The sequence below is a fragment of the Lycorma delicatula genome, chromosome 7 (assembly GCF_047948215.1).
Source record: "Lycorma delicatula isolate Av1 chromosome 7, ASM4794821v1, whole genome shotgun sequence".
Taxonomy (NCBI): Eukaryota; Metazoa; Arthropoda; class Insecta; order Hemiptera; family Fulgoridae; genus Lycorma; species Lycorma delicatula.
The window spans coordinates 134,350,200-134,370,115 of NC_134461.1; the positions used below are offsets into that span (position 1 = coordinate 134,350,200).

At 32.1% G+C, this 19,916-nt stretch overlaps 1 protein-coding gene across 1 annotated transcript in view; it reads left to right on the top strand.

Annotated features, from left to right (window-relative positions):
- The window catches only part of trh (PAS domain-containing protein trachealess), a 421,208-nt gene that overhangs the window by 349,570 nt on the left and 51,722 nt on the right, over nt 1-19,916 (top strand). Inside the window, exons 4-5 of the mRNA XM_075372093.1 lie at nt 6,135-6,214; nt 8,638-8,727. Of these exons, the coding sequence (XP_075228208.1) occupies nt 6,135-6,214; nt 8,638-8,727 (170 nt within the window). The remainder of the gene's footprint in view (nt 1-6,134; nt 6,215-8,637; nt 8,728-19,916) is intronic.

The following is a 19,916-nucleotide window of genomic DNA, read 5'->3' on the forward strand; positions in this document are numbered from 1 at the left end:
CAAAGCGGAGTTACACGGCCGTATAACTAAACCTAACATGTGGTGACACATTCGACTCACGCGGCCATTAGATCTGTAACTCTGTGAATCCACGTTGGACTCGCGTGGCAGTCAGTGTTTTAAGAAGTTCAGAAATGTGTAGCCCGAGTTACAGAAATTTCGTACGTTAGTGTTCACAATATTTTAAACGAAGCAATAACTAATGTCTTAAAGGCGTTAGCGCTCTTAAACAAAATCGTAACACAAAAAAGACGAAAACGTATGCCGAGGACTTTGATAAAAGTGTCATTCGTGAAACGAATTATAGTTTTCGCATCGATAAAGGTGAACGCGTTATCCTGTGATCGCTATTACCGGTCTTTTTTTTTTGTCTTCAGTCATTTGACTGGTTTGATGCAGCTCTCCAAGATTCCCTATCTAGTGCTAGTCGTTTCATTTCAGTATACCCTCTACATCCTACATCCCTAACAATTTGTTTTACATATTCCAAACGTGGCCTGCCTACACAATTTTTCCCTTCTACCTGTCCTTCCAAAATTAAAGCGACTATTCCAGGATGCCTTAGTATGTGGCCTATAAGTCTGTCTCTTCTTTTAACTATATTTTTCCAAATGCTTCTTTCTTCATCTATTTGCCGCAATACCTCCTCATTTGTCACTTTATCCACCCATCTGATTTTTAACATTCTCCTATAGCACCACATTTCAAAAGCTTCTAACCTTTTCTTCTCAGATACTCCGATCGTCCAAGTTTCACTTCCATATAAAGCGACACTCCAAACATACACTTTCAAAAATCTTTTCCTGACATTTAAATTAATTTTTGATGTAAACAACTTATATTTCTTACTGAAGGCTCGTTTAGCTTGTGCTATTCGGCATTTTATATCGCTCCTGCTTCGTCCATCTTTAGTAATTCTACTTCCCAAATAACAAAATTCTTCTACCTCCATAATCTTTTCTCCTCCTATTTTCACATTCAGTGGTCCATCTTTGTTATTTCTACTACATTTCATTACTTTTGTTTTGTTCTTGTTTATTTTCATGCGATAGTTCTTGCGTAGGACTTCATCTATGCCGTTCATTGTTTCTTCTAAATCCTTTTTATTCTCGGCTAGAATTACTATATCATCAGCAAATCGTAGCATCTTTATCTTTTCACCTTGTACTGTTACTCCGAATCTAAATTGTTCTTTAACATCATTAACTGCTAGTTCCATGTAAAGATTAAAAAGTAACGGAGATAGAGAACATCCTTGTCGGTCGTAAATCAGAAAATCAATTTTTAACGAAGTTTGGTTTTACGGCACGTTATCAAAGAGGTGTGGATCAAATGGAAAAAAAAAAACTATACACAATAGAAAGGTTTTAGTAGAAAAATTAGAAAATCGGGAACTGAGGCTACGTTATTGACGATACCTAACCAAAAAGACCTATAAATCTACACGGACGAATCGTATGTACATGCCAGTCGTACCAAACTGATATCGTCGAGTGATGGTTCTGACCGCAACCTTGCAGCTTCGATTTCTAAAGGCAAGCGTGCTTGCATTGTTCATGCCGATTCCGGAAATGGTTTTTTTCAAGAACGCGCTTCTTATATTTAAATACGGTACCGAAACAGGAGGTTACCATGATGATATGAATTCTATTACTTACGAGTTTAATCTCCGGAATTAAATCCGATTAAAAAAATTTAGGCGGTTTTAAAAACGTATGTCGCGGAAAAAAATTAATTTTTTAAGTAGATGACATTATTGAATTAATTGATCGTAGAGAGTTCAGATCAGGAATCATATGAAGAAGAAGATATTAAAATTTATACGATAAATCTATTATGAAAAAGGTGTTTAGTTTCTGAACGACCTTTGTAAATTTTTGGTAAAGGGGAACTTTATTCTCCCTTAACTGAATAGTAATAACCGTACGGGGAAATAAACGATAGTCTCCGTTCTTGTGTAACAGTAGAGAGGAATAGAATATCTTTCGTTTTGTTATTAGATGTTCTATATTATTAGAAATTAGAAATCATTTAAAAATATAAATTTGGGTAGACGAAAAGTCAGTAGCTCGGTTAAACAGGACAAGTTAAATTAATCTGTCTATTAAATGTTCGAGTAACGCATTTGATAGCATTGGCAGTACTCGATTAAGTAATTTAATTTTTTGTAGCGTTATAATACATAAGATATGACAAATTTATTTAGAAATTATTTTCTTTAGCGTTCACAAATCTTTGTATCTCTTAGTTTTATTTCTCTTTGTCGATCGTATGAATGTAGTGTATGTGCGCGCGCGCGTGTGTGTGAATATATTGTGCACCGATTTATATATATATATATATATATATATTGTCGTATTCATTAGTTGCACTATGCTATTTTTTTTTTGTGATTATAATTTTTAATTAATTATTATTTGCTCAGCCTACCCACCTGGCTGACGATCTAATAATGTTCATGCTGGCGTGTGTAGATTGTATTCCTATTTTGAAGTAAAGAATGTTAAGATTTTTATTGTTATTTTATTTATTTATCTTTGTTGTAAGCTTTTATTTAAATTTGTATAATTTTTTATTTCGAAATACGCTTACTTATTAATTATTATTATTATAGCTCAGGTTGTATGGAAAGTGTAGAGTTAATGCTATCTTATTGTACGCAAGTTACTGACTTATTTTATAGGTTTTTATACTTTGTCGGAAAAAAATTTGGGTTCGCACACGTACACGTTTTTTACGTGCGGGTACTTTGTAATCCAACCCCTTACCCTTTTCCGCGGCTAACCGCAATCTTCAGAGCTTGTTTTTGAATTCAAAATTGAAGTTTAAAGTTGAAACTTATCACGTCTCTCGCTAAAATTAATTTTTAAATTTGTCCGTTTCGGTAGCCCGGTCTAAAGGATAACTTCATGTAATTTGTATATTTCATTCTGGTTCTTTTGAAACCTTTCAACGTAAACGATCAGAAAAGCTTTTTTAAAATTAGTAATACCCTCGTTGTTTTATCGTGTGGCGAGGCGATTTTAAAGAACATTTTCTATTTTCAAATTTGTGACGAAAAACTCGTTAATTCAGTTTGAGTTAGAAGCACTACTGATTTCTATCCCGGACGACTAAAATTAGAATTTCTCTCCCGATATTAGACTAATATTTAGCAAATAGTTTTACTATTGTTTTTCCGAATTTATCAAAATTTTGACACGGTATTCTGCCCATCTGACAACCGATAGCATCGAATTCTCCAATTTTTAATATTCTCAAGCTATTTAAATAAGCTAATAAGCTTCAGAATATTAGATTCTCAAGCTTATTTCAAATATTATAAGAAATTTTCGTAATGAAAATAGTACATAACATTGATTAGCTTTAATTATAGAAATTCATGTTCTTTTACTTTAGTTTGTAGGAAGTTTGTTTTTTTCTCTATTTTTGTTGTTTTTTCTTCGGTTTAGTTTAATTTTTGTTTATACATTTACTGTACTCTTAAGTATTGCTGTTTTTATTCTGTTTATTACTCTTTTATGAAAGAATGCGGTATCGTACTCTTTCATCTATACTTGTATAAACTAAATCGTATCAAAGTCGACGTAAAATAAACAATTTTTTTTCTTGTTATATTACCGTGTAAGCTTGTGCGTGGGATATGGAAACGTAACGTATGAAAAATGCCGTGCCTGAACGGGATTCGAATCCAGGACCTCCGGATGAGAGGTCAAGACGCTACCGCTCGCGCCACGTAATTTTTAAAATTTTATATTCTTTCTGAACAGTTACATTAAAGCATCATTTATTAGTAAAGGAATGCGACTTTATAAAGGATTCTTTTCGTTTAAGTTATTCTAAAAATCGCATATAATATTGGAATCGGAAAATCGACTTTAATATTCGATGAAAAATTTCACAAATTAATTTTTTTTTCAGAAGGTCTTCTTTTAGCTTATCTTTTAGTAAAAAATAAATAATTTAAACGGAAAAAGACTCACGGCTTATCAAAGACTGCAGCTGGACCGTCTTTTCCCGCTGTATTAAGAGTCCCGTTTTATGCCCTTCCGTAAAACATTTCCCGACTTAATGTACAAAATTATACGCTGATTTCGTAACCGTCTATTTTATAAAAATAATTGAAAAAATTATCCGAAACCGCCATTTAGAATTTCTTATAAAGTGTGAGCCGTTGATAGACCTTGGGATATGATTTTAAGAAATAATTATAGTCGGTTGTCACTGCTATTTCCCAATTTTTAGAAAATATTTAAAAATATTACCTTTTAGATTTTTTTCTATCTCTGTTAAGCATTCGATTTAGATTCACATTTCGTATCGAAAACCTTTGTTATTATGTCATTATAGGAGATGCTTAAAATTATTTTAAGACGTAGCTTACCGACCGTAAACAAACGGTATTCCGATAGTCTTTCGATAAGAATTCCCTTCCTTATAAACTTCGTCGCTTCAAGACGTTGAACGAGGAGTGCCTCAAGATGTGCTCTTCGTCCTATCCTCTTATTATAGAGAGAGAGAGAGAGTCGAAGATAATTTTACTTAAAGAACTAGAAATTTTGTACGTTCTAAAAATAATTAAAATAACGAATAGATTGTAACCGTAAAACTTTAAATATGGATAAAACCGTTGCTTCGAAAATATTATATGTACGTACCGTTGCTTATCGCGTGAACAGTATTCCCGTTAATATTAACGATAATGACAAGTTCTGTTGGGATAACAAAACCGATTTCGTTTTTTCGTTTACTGTACTTCTATGAATCGCCATAATAAAAACTAAACTTGACGGCATTATAAATATTTATTACGACTTTGCACATTCTCTTCTGAAATACATTTCGTGTCTTGTGACTCTCGTAATGTCAGAATGAGTTTTCAAGATACACAAACGGGCTGTTAGATCGTCGGCCTCCATAAGTATGAATCGTGCAAACCAATATTTAGGAAATTAGAAAATTTAACTTGTCCTTGCGCGTGTAATTTTGAATGCGATATCTTTGCTAAAAAAAGACAATTTTTCCCAAAAATAATACCTACTTCTATTAAACCGTACATCAGAACTTGTTTACGTGTCGCTAACACGAGCGGCAATGTAACTCGTAGCGATGCTTTCTGACGCGATAATGTAAAGTATTAACCTTATGTGATAAAAACATCGGGCTGAAAATCTATTTCTTGTATATATGGGTGTTCTACAGGCGGATCGGCTGATTTTTTTAATTTTTATTATTATCATTCTATTCGAATACAAGTATGTCATCAAGCGTCATCGGACCCCAAATTTGAGTCTCCTCTGAGAAATCTTCAAAAAATTCTCATTTATTCCTTAATTAAGGAAATTTCCGAGCTTATTATTCACAGGAAAATCACTTTGAAGGTCCGTCGATGCTCGATGACATATCTACGAGCCATTCTGAACAGAATAAAAAATAGAATCGGCCCGATCCGTCCAGACCTCTAGACGGACTGAGCACGCATTTTACCTGCGGTAGAAGAGGAAAGAGAAAAACAAAGAGTCGGGGTGAGACGTGTCGTTAAAAGAATTGGAGTTTAGCCTATTTTTTTTAAATATGTAAGATTAACGCCGTGGAAAGCCACCGGTGCAGTTGGTTTTCACCCGATTTTCTAAATGTGTAATAATAATGTTGTGAAGCGGCAAGGGATCGACGGTGTTTATTTAATTTCTATTTTTATTTGTAGTCGAAACACGAAAGGCGCTTGCTATTACCAGGCCCTGCTGCGGGGTACGGGCCGTACAAATTCAGGAAACGGGCAAGATTTTTCCTGTAGGAACCACGTACCTGTTTGCGAGCGGCTCTTTAATTTTTGGAGAAAAAATAACTCGTCATAGCATATGTTTAATACGGTCGGTACAGAAAAAATCGATCGGTTTATCTAAAGCTTCTGGTGCGTTTGTCAGTTCTGACAAACGCCTTGAGACTGCGTTTGACTGTTCTTGAGATGTACGATTATCTCAAGTTCAACCGTCAAAGTACACAGGTATCCACCGTGTAACATTCAAATCCGTAAAGCGTAAATTATATTGATTTTTTTTGTAACGAACAAAACAGATGTCAAACGACTCGGTAATTTAATTATTTTTTTTTAATTTATTTGTTTTTGGTTTTAGGAGGTCCGGTGAGATCTAGAACTCCAGGTACCATCGCCATGGATATGTTCGAACAACATCAAGGGACACATATTTTACAGGTCAGTTTTAATTTTTATACGGATAATAAATTTTCTTATGGAACTTTTTCGTCGGCTGAAATTAAAATTACGCCCTTAATTTTAAATAAGAGCCGTCCTTTTTACGTCCTTTTTATCTAAGGATCTAACTCGATTATCGACTAGTGGATGAAATCACATTTTATTCCGACCGACATTGAGTAAAGGATACGCACCAACGTTTTCCATCTAATCGGTGAATATTATAGAGTTTTTTTTACACGTTAAATGTTTTTATTTATCGGCCTAACACGGATAGAAAACTGTTATCCCACTGCAAATATTTCCTGACCTCCCCTCATATTTGTAGACTAATTTTATTATTTTATATTTTATATTATATTATTTTCTTCTTTCGTTTGATTTTTAGTTTTTTTCTATTTTATTCGTGTACAAAATTACATAATCTTATATTCTTTCTGTTAATTTTCCTGAAATTATAACAACGGGTTTCCATTTTTTCTTGTACATTTCTCCATCGTTCCTTAATTTTTTTTTACTTCTTCAGTGATACTGTACTTTTAAAAATTACCCGCCCTTTAATTTCAAGCACCTTTATTTCATACGACATTCAGAAGTCCCGTTTTCTTTTACGCTTCTTTTTTTGCAGTCTTGTTTTATAACCTTTAAAAAATGCTTAATTTGTAATACGAACAGCGGTCGTTTATTTGAATTTTCATTACATTCATTCAACTTATCTAATTTTTATTAATTTTTAAAATTTTTTAATCGATATTTCTTAATTTTATATACGTAAATCAGATCGTACGTATAATTTTAGATTTTAAAACTTTCAAATTAAACGTTAATTCGTAGATTTTAAAACGGTGTGATTAATATAACGCTATTTTTAAACGTAATTATTTTTTTCTCGAAATAAGAGCTACAAAGAGATCCTTTTTGCTACTTTAAACTATAAATATACTTTTTTCCCTTTGAATTTTTTTTCACGAAGAAACAGGAGGAGTGCGCGCAAATAGGGAGAAGGAACAACCAATTTGCGATCTGCTTGCTGAAGAATGGCGTCGCGGGCCCTCGCGTGACAGGAATAAAGAATCTAGAGATCGTTAGCGCCCTTTACTGTCTTGCTTTAGTGCTTGTCCTTTATATCTACTCCCGGTTTCTATCGGATACACTTTCTAAGGCGTTTTTTCTTCATTTTTTTTCAAAATAATACTTGTTAATTTTTTATTTTAAATTAAAAGGAAAATTTTTAAACGTATATTTTTTCTTTCCTTATTATCCACCGAGACAGGAATCGTGTGAATAAATACGTAAATTGCGATCATTAGAAAGTACAGGTTTAAAAAAAAAATCGTACCGTTAAAAGATATTTGCCTAAAAATATTAAATTTGAAATAAATGGATTTTAAAAAAGTTGTAATAACGAAATAACATATTACGAATATATTTATCTGTAAAACATAATATTATTTTTTAATCGTAACTTTCTGTGAAAGATTTTTCTGTCGTTTGACTCGTATATTTATGCATATTGCACCACAAAAATCACTCTGAAACCTTTATATAGTTCACCGAACGTGTCTTTGTATGTTCTTTTTTCCGCCGGGGACTCCCCTTAGATTATCTAGCAGCATCCGGTTAGCCTACCCTTTCCTACGGGTCGATGACTTTAAGTTCGCGAATTCAAAATCTTATATGACTTCACGGTTTATGAACCGAGGGGACTTTTAAACGATGATGTCATCAAACGCTCGGTCAGTGGAAGTACTGTAATCCGTAACGACTTTTTTCGGGAACGGATGACCGTAAGGATTAAGCTAACGGATAATAACTTGAGAAACTATTAGGTGAACTTAGAGCCGGCAACGTAACGGTCTCACCCTGTGCAAATAAGAGTAACGTTTTTATCGTAATACAAAATCGTTTTCCGCTTATTTAAGGTGTCGTATATAATGCATTGTTTCACGACAGAAAGGAATACATTAATGCCGCCAGTCGTTTTGACGACTAAAGCATATAAATGAGATTAATAACAGTTAATTTGATTATTATAAATAATTATTTTTTTTTTTACGGCTAGTTCCTGCGAGGAACAGAATGAAGGTGTCGCTTGAAGGAATAGACATCACCTGCGTTTCAGCGGGCTTGGCGTGTGCTGATCTGCACCATTATTTTGATGAAGGTAACGGCAGATCCTGCAATACTCACTTTTCCTAGTAAATTTGACACGCTTGCCCTGTTTTTGTGAGAGACTGGCAACTCATGTCGTGTTCACCTTCATCGATTCGGTTGTAGTACCGCACGCCTAAAAGTCTCAAAAAGATCTAAAAATAATGCGTTCTTATAGATTAAGAAAAGAAAAATATTTAAAAGGTATTCTGTAAATACGTATTACTTTCCATCTAATCTTTATTTAATTTTTTGTAATGTTTTTTTTTCAGTCGCTTGATGGATTTGCTTTCGCATTAGCGGCGGACGGAAGGTTTTTGTATATTTCTGAAACTGTTTCTATATACCTCGGCCTATCACAGGTAAGAACATCAGTTTGTTTTTTCTCGTATCGCAATGAATAAATCGACTCTGTGTAACATTAAAGAACAATTTATGTGAAAAAAAAAAATTATTATTAAGGCTAGTTAGTATCTACTTCTTGATTAAATCTTCGTATAATTTTTACGCTTAATACGGCTGTATGCTTGTAAATACAATATTGATATTTTTTAACGTATGAAAATTGCTCAGGGTAACTGGAGCTCTGACAGTAAAAAAAAAGGTGACACTACAACTCCGCCGTGGAGGACGGCTGTGGTGGATATGTTTCTTTTTTTAACTTTTTGCGCTTTTGTGCGGAAATTTTTTAGCGAGCTGTACTTTTAACTGTTTTTAATTTACCAGCTAATTTACTAAGTATAATTTTAACGATTGAGTATTGTTACTTTTATTTTTACAGTTTTTTGACGTAGATTTAATAATTTATTTTTTACTATAATTGCTTTTTAAAATGTTATTTCTGTTTAAAGTACGGGGTACACCTAGAAACAAATATCCGTATCGATAGGAGCCGTAAGCAAACCACAGTGTGTTATTAAAAATAAGAAAGTTATTAATGAAAACGACGGAAAGAGACCGATACAGAGCGCGAGGCGAGACGGTCTGGAATGCGGGAATACGTATTCATTTATTTCTTTAAGTCCTCGTTTAAGATAGGATGATGAAACTTACAACGGTACGGTCTCTACAGATTAGAACCAGAATCATCGAAATCGATGCTTGTAAAGAATAAAACTATAGATTAGATACTTTTAAAAGTATATACGAATCGTCGAGCTCTTCTTTTAGCGAAATCGATCGACAAAGCGTTTAAATTTGATAAGTTTCATTTCGATAGCGTAAATGAGAAATCGATCTTACGGTAAGGGATTCGTAAATTAATTAACTTTAACAATAACAATAAAATACGAAGCGGTCATTGTCATTAGCGTTACGGTAAAGGGGTGTTAAAAGGGATTTTACCGGTAAAAATGAGTTATCGTGCGGTTTAAGTCGTGCGGATGTGTCGAGTCGGTATCAATGTTTACGAAGGTACGTGCACCGCGGGTCCGCGTACCGTACTGCATTCTGTAGTGCTCTAAGGAGAAACGGGGTGGTGCAGCGAAGACGTGGATGTTCGAAGAAGGGATGTTGCAGTCGACAAAACGAGAGAAGAGAATTTTCGCGGCCGTAGCTTCTCACTACCGACTTTTCTGTAACCTACCGCCTCGTGAACGGTTAACATAGTACTAGTGCGCTGCATGAACTCCGAATAGATTTTTGATAGTTCAAAACGACAGTTTCTGTGTTTTTTCTCTCGCTCGGTTTCTCTTCCGATTAAACACACGTACACACATACGTTCGTTCTTCTGCTAGCATTACTGACGAATTCTCGGCACGGATAACTTCCTCTAGGGTATTGCACCCGTAGGCTACGTCGTGTTAAATCGATTGTTATGCCGGTCGTAATGCCGTTTCCTCCCGGTCTTGAAGTCACGTCTTCGAGTCTCGTTGTCCAGACGGTCTACGACTCTTCGCCCACTCCCTCGCTTCGCTCTCTTTCTCTTGTGCTATAACGTAGGGAGAGACACGGGTATATCGTTTATCATATTACATACGTACGAACAAGTACGTTCGTTCATCGCAATTGTTTTGGTGTGCGCTGAATAAATTCTTTATCGTTGTAAAAGTAGTTTTATTTTTTATTTTTTTTTTTTGCATACCGATAATTTTTTTATTATTAGATTTCTTTTTTTATTTGTTTATTATTACTGTTATTTTTTTTTTCAGTCGATGAACTATTATAAATAAATATTTCTTTATAAGCGTAATTTTATGTATTTATAGCCTTCTTCTTAGTAGTAAAATCATAAAAGATGTTAAACGATATTCAAATAAAGCTTCAAGCGCTGATTGTTCATTTAATATGCTTCTTTATCGTCGAGTGAAATCACTGAAGTAAAAGATCAAAATTAAAAAATATTTTAATTTGAATTTTTAAAGAAGAACGTTTACGGAGGTACGTAGCTCCATCAAAGCGATTATATTAATCCATCAATATATGGGCTGTGCGTTTTCTTCCTTGTACGAAGTAAAAAGTATTGTAATCGCGAAAAATTTCGGTTTTCAGATATCAACGGAAATATCCATTTTGACCATCTCTGAATCCATTTTGACTAGTTTCGGCGTGACGTCTGTACGTATGTATGATGTATCTCGTATAACTCAAAAACGACTAGCCGTAGAATCTTGAAATTTTTGATTTAGAACTGTTGTAATATCTAGATGTGCACCTTCCCTTTTCATTGCAATCGACTGAACAAAAGCGTCCAAAAATCCAAAACAAAATCTAGATTTTGGCCTTTTTCTTAACTGTAGTAATAAGCTCTCATTGAGAGCTTTTCAACGATATATCATAAGTAGTACTTATTTTCATCGGTTCCAGAGTTATAGCTAAATAAAATTTTAATCGATGAAATATTTGGTTCTTACAAGGGGAAGGCTCATAGGTTCGGATCAAACTCCATCTCCTTTTTCTTTAAATTTTTTTTTAACCTTAATATATTGATTTATTAATAATTATTAACCTTCGATTGGAAAAAATAAGAAAAAAATCAAAAGTTATTAGTAAAATAAAATTTTATATACTTTTAATTTTAAAGCAAATTTTTTGCAGAGGTTAAATTATTAATAAATCGGCAATTAATAAAATTATGCAGCATATTTAAATTTTTAAAAAAGTTTATATATATATATATATATGAAATCGGATTCGAACCGATAGTGCATGGTTACGGATCCGACATATTCTCACTTACGCCAAATAACTTCATAAGTTACGTGAAACAAAATAAATATATAAACTAATATAAAATGCTGATACGGATACCACAAAAAAATGTGATGTCCACCACAATGCAATTGTGTAATTGTCCACTTTGTTAAAGATTTGGAAAATCGTATCTCATTTTCAAATGAAATAAGTTTAAATGAAGTGCAGCAAAAAATGTGTATGTGTAATTTAATAGGCGTTCAAGGAAGACATGTAGTGTCCACATCAAATTTTTTTGAATATTCATCCGTCTCTATACGTATTTAAATATTTATATACTGTTTATTTATAAAGCGTTCTCTTAATTTTATTTTATCATTTTAATTTCAAATTTTAAATACGATTCCTTACACTGCGTTCGTATATTAACTATCGATAAATTGCGTGTTATGTTTTGTAAGAGAGGGTACGATTAGTTTTAAGGAATCGAAATGTTGCTTTTTGTCAGTTTTTACGCACACATTTTTCGCAGTATTAATTGTTTAAATACTATCTAAAAAAAAGTAAAATTTCCGCTCTAATGTTTTTGTAAAATTTGTTTAGAAATAAATTACTTGGAAGTCTGCAGAATAAGAGCTATTAGATAACATTTTCCCAAAGACGTTACCTAAAAAGCTGGAGCAAATTTTAAAAGAATTCTAATTAATAAAATCGAATATTTCGTTTACCGTAGACAGTATGACAGATTTGATGTAATTAATCGGTAGATGATGTACAGTACTGTGATATTATTACAAAAAGTTATGAATCTCAGTACGGCATCGAAGGAGTACACACACACAGGCTGTAACAATAAAATATTAAGGAATGATGATAAGGAAAAAAACCAGCAAAGGGTTACATAATTCTCTCGATTTTGCTCTTGGCAGATTTTTATTTCGAATAGAACGTAGGATTTTTAAATATTAATGACTTAAATACGTAATATTTAATGTACAGTTGCGAAATATATCAAAATGTTCAGTAAAAAAATTTGGGTCCGATTTTTTTTACCCTTTTAATCAAACGATGTTTTTATCTTAAAAAACTTTACGACATTAAAATTATAATTGAGAAAAGAATCAAAATTATCAATAAAAGGTTTCGAACCGCTGCGACCGAATGGCGTTTTTACCATAAAAATTACTCGTACATCGTATTAAGAGTTCAATCGCTTAAAGAAATATCAAAATTTTTAGTAAAAACATTTTGGTACCGATCGTAACCCTTCCTATACAGCTACTTTATATAACATTTAAGATAACTATTACCGCTTGAAAATAGATAAAATATCAGAAATTTAAGCTTCCTCGTCCGATGGTGTCGAAAATCACGCCGAAGCTAGGATATATGTAACCGAATATCTTTGGCAAATTTCAACTTTTAGGTCAACGGATTTTAAAGTTCACCGGTACAGTACGGGCTGCCTTTAAACGGACTAAGCTGTGAATGGAATATAATAGAAAATTTGTACTCCTAATCTGCTATTGATATTGAATAAAAATCTATAAAATTGTTTTCCTTTTTTTTATTTTTTACAAAAGTTTGCCGACATGATGTATAGAGCCTGCAACGTAATCCGATTTAAATCTTTGGAGAGATTTTACTGAATGTTTTACAAACAACTTTTCCGTGCTCATTGTGACCGTCTGCTTCATTACAGAAGCAGACGGTCAAAAAAAAAAAAAAAAATTAATCGGTACGACAAAATATTTAAAAATAAATAATGAACAATTTAACGTAATAAAACACTTTTTTTAAATAAATTAATACTTTATAATAATAAATTAAAATTACGTACGTAATCGTTCTTACCGATGATATTTTAGCGGTAATTTTGCAGCTCCTTAAATGGAATTACCAGTGAAGTGAGTAAGTGGAAAAATAAAAATTAAGGGAAGAAATTTTACAGAAAAAATAAAATAAAAAGAAATAAATCGTTTTTTAATAATAATATTCTACGGCTTCAAAATATCTATAACAGACTACAGATCGCAATTTAGATTTATCGACATTCTTATAAAGAAAATTATTTTCTTTAATATTTGCATACTCTTCGATGTGATTCTTTTTCATCGTTTTATAATATATATATCTGTGAATGATACATACGCGTATAAAGCAGAAGAGCACGAGTTTCTTTAAAAAATCCAAATCGAAATAAAATATGATACGATATTAGTTAAATTTTAGATATTTGTTAGCTTGAAAATTAAATATACGCAAAAGATCGGTCTAATTTAGTCGATGCTTAATTACCTTTGCCTCTAATAGTTTTTTTTTATATTATAATTTACAGTCGATTTATATTATTGCACTTATAAAATTCTTTTACGAAATAAAATTCCCCTCTGATGTGTTTGTTGTAAAATTTATTAAATTTAAAATAATTTTGGTGTACCTTTTTTATTTTAATGAATTTTTTTATGAAAAATAATTCTTTCAAGTGTAATTTGACAGGCGTAGCTAACACTTTTTAACCCGACGCACTGCACTGTTTAACGTATAATTTTATTTATTTTTTACGTTCTATATTCGAGTCTTATTTTTTACATCGTAAGTGGTATTTTACGAAGAGACAGGGTGGTCTGTTCGTACATATTATAATACGTTGTATTCTACTTTGTAGCAAGTGCCTTATATTATTATTAAGCTACAGTATATATATTTGACCACGTACAATTCAATTTCAAGGTATTTAAAAACAGATCCTTCTGTTAAAATGTGTAACGGTACGTTAAGTTTTACTATTGTCAATACGGTGATATCATTTCAAGCTACCGTTTCGATTATCGATCGTCGAACCGTTTAATAAATTCCAACCGGTTCGTTGTATTACGTTATAATTTTCCGTTAATCCTACGACTTTTTTTTAATTAATGTAAATCTATCTGCGGTTTCAGATTATAGTCCTGAACGGTGAAAATATCTCTTACTTTTCTGTAACTTTCTTCTGCCGTTCGATCTTAGATGTTAATTATATTTAGAAATAAATTAACAGCGTAACTTTTATCAAGAAAAGAAATCCGTACATAGAATAGTTCAGCGATTTCCATTTTGAATTCAACTTAAAAACGGGTAAGCGTTTCCATCTCAAAACAAACCGTCCTCTTTTTTCCACGACTGTTTTTAGAGTATGATGATGGAATGATGTTAATTATTATCAGTAATAATCGATGTTCTAAATGTTAATTTAAATGTTCATGTCTGCCCTTTTTTTTACGTTTTGAATCGTTGTATTTTAATTTCTTATCGAAATATTGCCCAGTACTTAACCGATTACAGATCGCTGTTACTAATAGTTAACTAGCTGTAGACGTTACTAACAGCTGTAACAAATGTCGTTTGGAAGGATCTTAAGAAATAAATCCAAATACTTTAAGACGTACTTTCGAGTTCGGTTATAAGCTACCCGAATTTTCTTTTGTTTGCGACCGTATGACTTCTCTGTCAGTGTCGAACTTTTAAGTTCAATACGTTTTTTACGGTTACGTTATCTATTATCTAGTGTTCACGCAAAAAGTCAGAACGAGTTTTCAAGGTACAAAAATAGGCTATCAGTTCATCGTCCAGCGGCCGTAACTATGAATCATGTAGACCGATATTTAGAAAAAAAAATCTTTGCCGCTTAAAAAAAAAGTCACTCATTAAGGAAAAAACAGATTATCGGCTCTATCAAACCAAACAAAACTGTTTTAGTTTAACTCGATACATTACTTTTTCGACTTATGACAAATGGCCTTATTTTTCCGTTACCGTTTTTAAAAATTACCAATCCGTTCAAAAAAATTCCCTACCGATTTATTTCAAATGCGGTTAAATCAATTTTTAGATTATTGTTCACGTGTTAATGTTATTATTCTATTCTTTATTTTGCGGTGCTTCTGTGATCACGGTTTCCTCGATCCATTCAGACAAATCCTGTGACTTTTTGTACCATCGAGTTGCAATAAATATCCATTCCTGACGTGATGTAGTTAATATGTACCGTCATTATACAATTTTTTTTTCTTTTATGTCAATATAAAATATATATATATATATATATATCCGGGTGATCATTTGAAAAGTAATCACATTTCTTATTCAACAGCTATCAGTCCCATCGTATTTCTGTTTGCAGGCATGTACATCGTTCTCGAAGAGAACCATTTTAAAATTATCTGCAAAAGGGTAACCATCCCTCCGCTACACCAACCCCGACTCAAAAATCTGAAATGGCAATGGTAACATTTAATTACAGTAATCGACAACCCGAAAAAATAATGGATGTTGGTAAAAAGAAAATTAAAATCCGCCCATCCCTTCGCTCGCTAGGTGCAAAAAACCATTTGGGGTAGTATTCTTTTAAATTTTACTCCAACAGATATAACTATAAAATTACACGATATTAATTCTTAAACCGTTTGAAGTAATCGTAATCTGCGGATTAAAACTGTGAAAACTATTTTTTAAATTACCAACACAAAATTTCGCCATTAAGTTTTCTAAATTTTTAAGGGTTGAAAACTTATTTTTTTAAACTAGACTATATAGCTTGTGACATCTCATTCGAAGGCTCTTTAAATGACAAGTAATGTGGTACAAATAAAATAAAAATTGGTTCACTGTTATTGAAGTTACGATTAAAAATGTGTTTTTTTCAAGTTTTGCTGGAATACAGTTACTGCCCCAAAAATCGTTCGTTCTTTTTAAAAATATGGGTTTTAGGTTTCTCCAGCATTGAAAAAACGTGTAAAAACCTGTAAACACAGCATTCATTATAACATCAATTAAACAAACCAATAATGAGGTACTTACTTTTTTGCCGGCAACATGTTGAAAAACTGATTACCTTGTTAAAACAGGTTATAATTTTCTGACAATAATTGAGATCTTAGTTTCTGTGGTAAATTTTTGAAAATTGTTTTTTTTTTTCATATTGTAAAGGTACCTGTTGTATTATTTCGTCATCATGTTCTTTAGTTAAAATTGACATTTAGTTTGAGTTGGTGTTCTACCATTTGACCTTTCATTTTTTGACTTTAGTAAATTTGTCTCGCTAAAATGACTTAACAATCTGGAAGAAAGGACTGAACTAATTTTTACATACGGAGAACAAAATAAATATGCTAGAAGAACTGCGTTTAATGAGCGGCATCTAAATAAAAATGTTTCACATTTACATTGTAAAACTTGTAAAATAATTCCAGGAAACGGGATCTGTCATGAATAAGAAACGTGCATGACAAATCGTTTTTGACGAATTAACTACGGTTGAAATTTTGAGAAATGTAGTAGCAAAGCCTCAGGAGCTCAATTCGTAAAATATCCCCTGAAACGGGTTTTTTATGGTTCAGTTTTCACTAGATTGATATTGAATAAATTTTTTCTGTATAAAAAATTCAACCGCGTCAAGAACCGAATGAGGATGATGCTGACAGAAGGATTGAATTCTGTGAACAAATGATTCGATTAATAAATGCCAATCCAATGTTTACGAAAAATATTTATTTTTCTGACGAATTCACCTTCTTTCTAAATGGCGTTGTTAATAAACGGAACTGCCGATACTGGAGCTATGTAAATACTCGTGTTTTCAGTGTTGGAAACAGGCAGAATCCTGAAAAAATAAATGTGTGGGCCGGGATTTACGGAAATAACATAATCGGTTCAGTATTTATCAGTTATAGTTTAAAAAAATAAGTTTTCAACCCTTAAAAATTTAGAAAACTTAATGGCGAAATTTTGTGTTGGTAATTTAAAAAATAGTTTTCACAGTTTTAATCCGCAGATTACGATTATTTCAAACGTGTTAAGAAGTAATATCGTATAATTTTATAGTTGTATTTGTCGGAGTAAAATTTAAAAGAATACTACCCCAAATGGTTTTTTGCACCTAGCGAGCGAAGGGATGGGCGTATTTTAATTTTCTTTTTACCGAAATTCATTATTTTTTTCGGGTTGTCGATTACTGTAATTAAATGTTACCATTGCCATTTCAGATTTTTGAGTCGGGGTTGGTGTAGCGGTGAGGATGGGTTCCACCCTTTTGCAGATAATTTTAAAATGGTTCTCTTCGAGAACGGTGTACATGCTTGCAAACAGAAATACGATGGGACTGATAGCTGTTGAATAATAATAAATGTGGTAACTTTTGAAACGATCAATGACCCCGGTATGTATATCCTAATTATATAATCCATCGGGCTCAATCTTCTTTTTTTAAAGATTTTTTTCCAAAAATTTCTCTCTTCTGATTTAAAACAAATTCATTTCGCACCTATAAATCCAACTAATTTCAAAACTCTCGTAAAACTTACTTTTAAAACCCTCAGTTCTTTATTTTTCAGTGTTTCCCATTATCGGTAATTCATTCTCATTAAGTGTTGTGCACTTCTTATAAATATTTACGACTTTCTTTTCAATTTCTCAACCTATACGTAGCAGAAAAAAACCTATTTTTAGCTTAAAACCTCTCGTAGCTGGGAAATTTTTTTAATTTTACTATTTAATTAAATGTTTTTTAGTGTACCGGGTAAAATCCTACGTTTGAATATCCGTTTTCACTTATCCTCTCTCTGTTATATTTAATTACCCCTTTATTTTACGTTGTTTACGTAAATATATATTTGCAAAAAATAAACCAAATTGTTAAATGTTGTTTCGTTCGGTATATTAATAAAAATCTTTTTATAATTATTTTTATCAAATTTATCAATTTTTTTATATTAATTTTTTTAAATATCCTTAATTTATATATATTGCACGCTTACTGTACTTTGATAGACAGATAATGTCGAGTCATTGTCAAGATATGTGAGCTACATCCTGTAGGTTGTAAGGTGGGCTTTAGGGAGTGTGAAGAAGAGAGAGAGACAGAATATAATATGATGACAAGAGAGAGGAGAGGTACGGTGGCAGAACGGAAGCGGCTGGTGACGCTTTGCATACAGATCTTCTACTGTAGTCTTTCTTGATTATCGCATGCATCACATCGTGCCTCGATCATGTACTGCATACACATTGTGTACAACCAACCTCTCCTCCCGGTTTGCCCTATGACCCCCTTCCCACTACTTCTATAATACTCTTAAAGTCCTATGTTAGTCCTTCTTTTACTATATGATACATTGTAACGCTTTGATATCGGCAGTTTTCTTGATTTGTATTCTGTAAATGAATATCGAAGAAAATTTAAGTATCTGAAAACTGTAGATACATGCGTGAACTTCTGCGAATTCGGTCACGAAAATTCCGACCGATCAGATCATCAGGTATCGAGTAACGTTAGGGACACATCTAAGATTTTTAAACCCGATTCCTCGGAAAATAAAATAATTTTATCGATTATTTTCGGTTAAAGTTTTACTTGTAATTGCGAATTCTCTTTTTTTTCTCTGTCCGCATTTTAAATGATATTTGATCCCTTAAAAAAAATCAAATTTGACTTATACATTACACACCTTTCTCGCATATCGGCAATTATAAAAAATACCTTCAGATTTTTAATCTTGAGAAGAAAAGAGATTAATTTATTTTAATTCTAAATTTTATTTATTTTAAAGGAGTTAGTTTTAATTCGAGTACGATTAAATTCTTCTTGCAGAATGTCCCTCGAAAGAACTTAAATAATCTCAAGATACATTCTGGTGAAAATAAAGAAAAAGATTTACGTAAACATTTTCCTGATAACGTTATGTTTTTTTAAGTTACGAATAGTGAAAAAAATTCCGACAGTAAAATGAAACCGTATTAAAATTCTAGGGTCACAAATTTCTGAATGACGTTAGCATTTTGTATATTTTTGGTCTGAAAAATTAAAAAAAAGTGCACCATACAATTGTATATTCAGTAGTTTTCAAGAAAATTGTTTCAAAATGTAAGCAAATCGGAGTCGAAAAAGAAATTGTTTTAGGTTTGGCGTAAATTTAATATTTTAAATCGTCAATAAAGTAATTAAAATTTATAGCAAAATGCGTAAAAAAAATTAATCTTGAGAAAGTTAATGTAAAGTCGACTGAAAACAAATTAAATTTTAAGAAATCGACTTTTTTTTAAAACAAAACGGGGGCCAACAGGCGATACAAAATTACAACAATTTTAAACCGAATCAAAAATCTTTTTGTGATCGCATGAAAATAGTAGAAAAAAATTAACTATTATAAATTGTTTCCATTTCTTCTTAAGAGACTGAAAATCTTTATTGTTATAAAAAAATTAAATAATCGAATTTCAAAAATCGTTAAGTAAATATATATATGTGTACACATGTGATTTTCGGGTGGGGAAGAAGTAGGTAAGGTATGAGTACGATGAGGTAAGATATCGTATAAAACTGACTTCTTTAATTGCCCTAAAAAGTAAAAATACAGTTCGTATTTAAATCTCGATATTTTT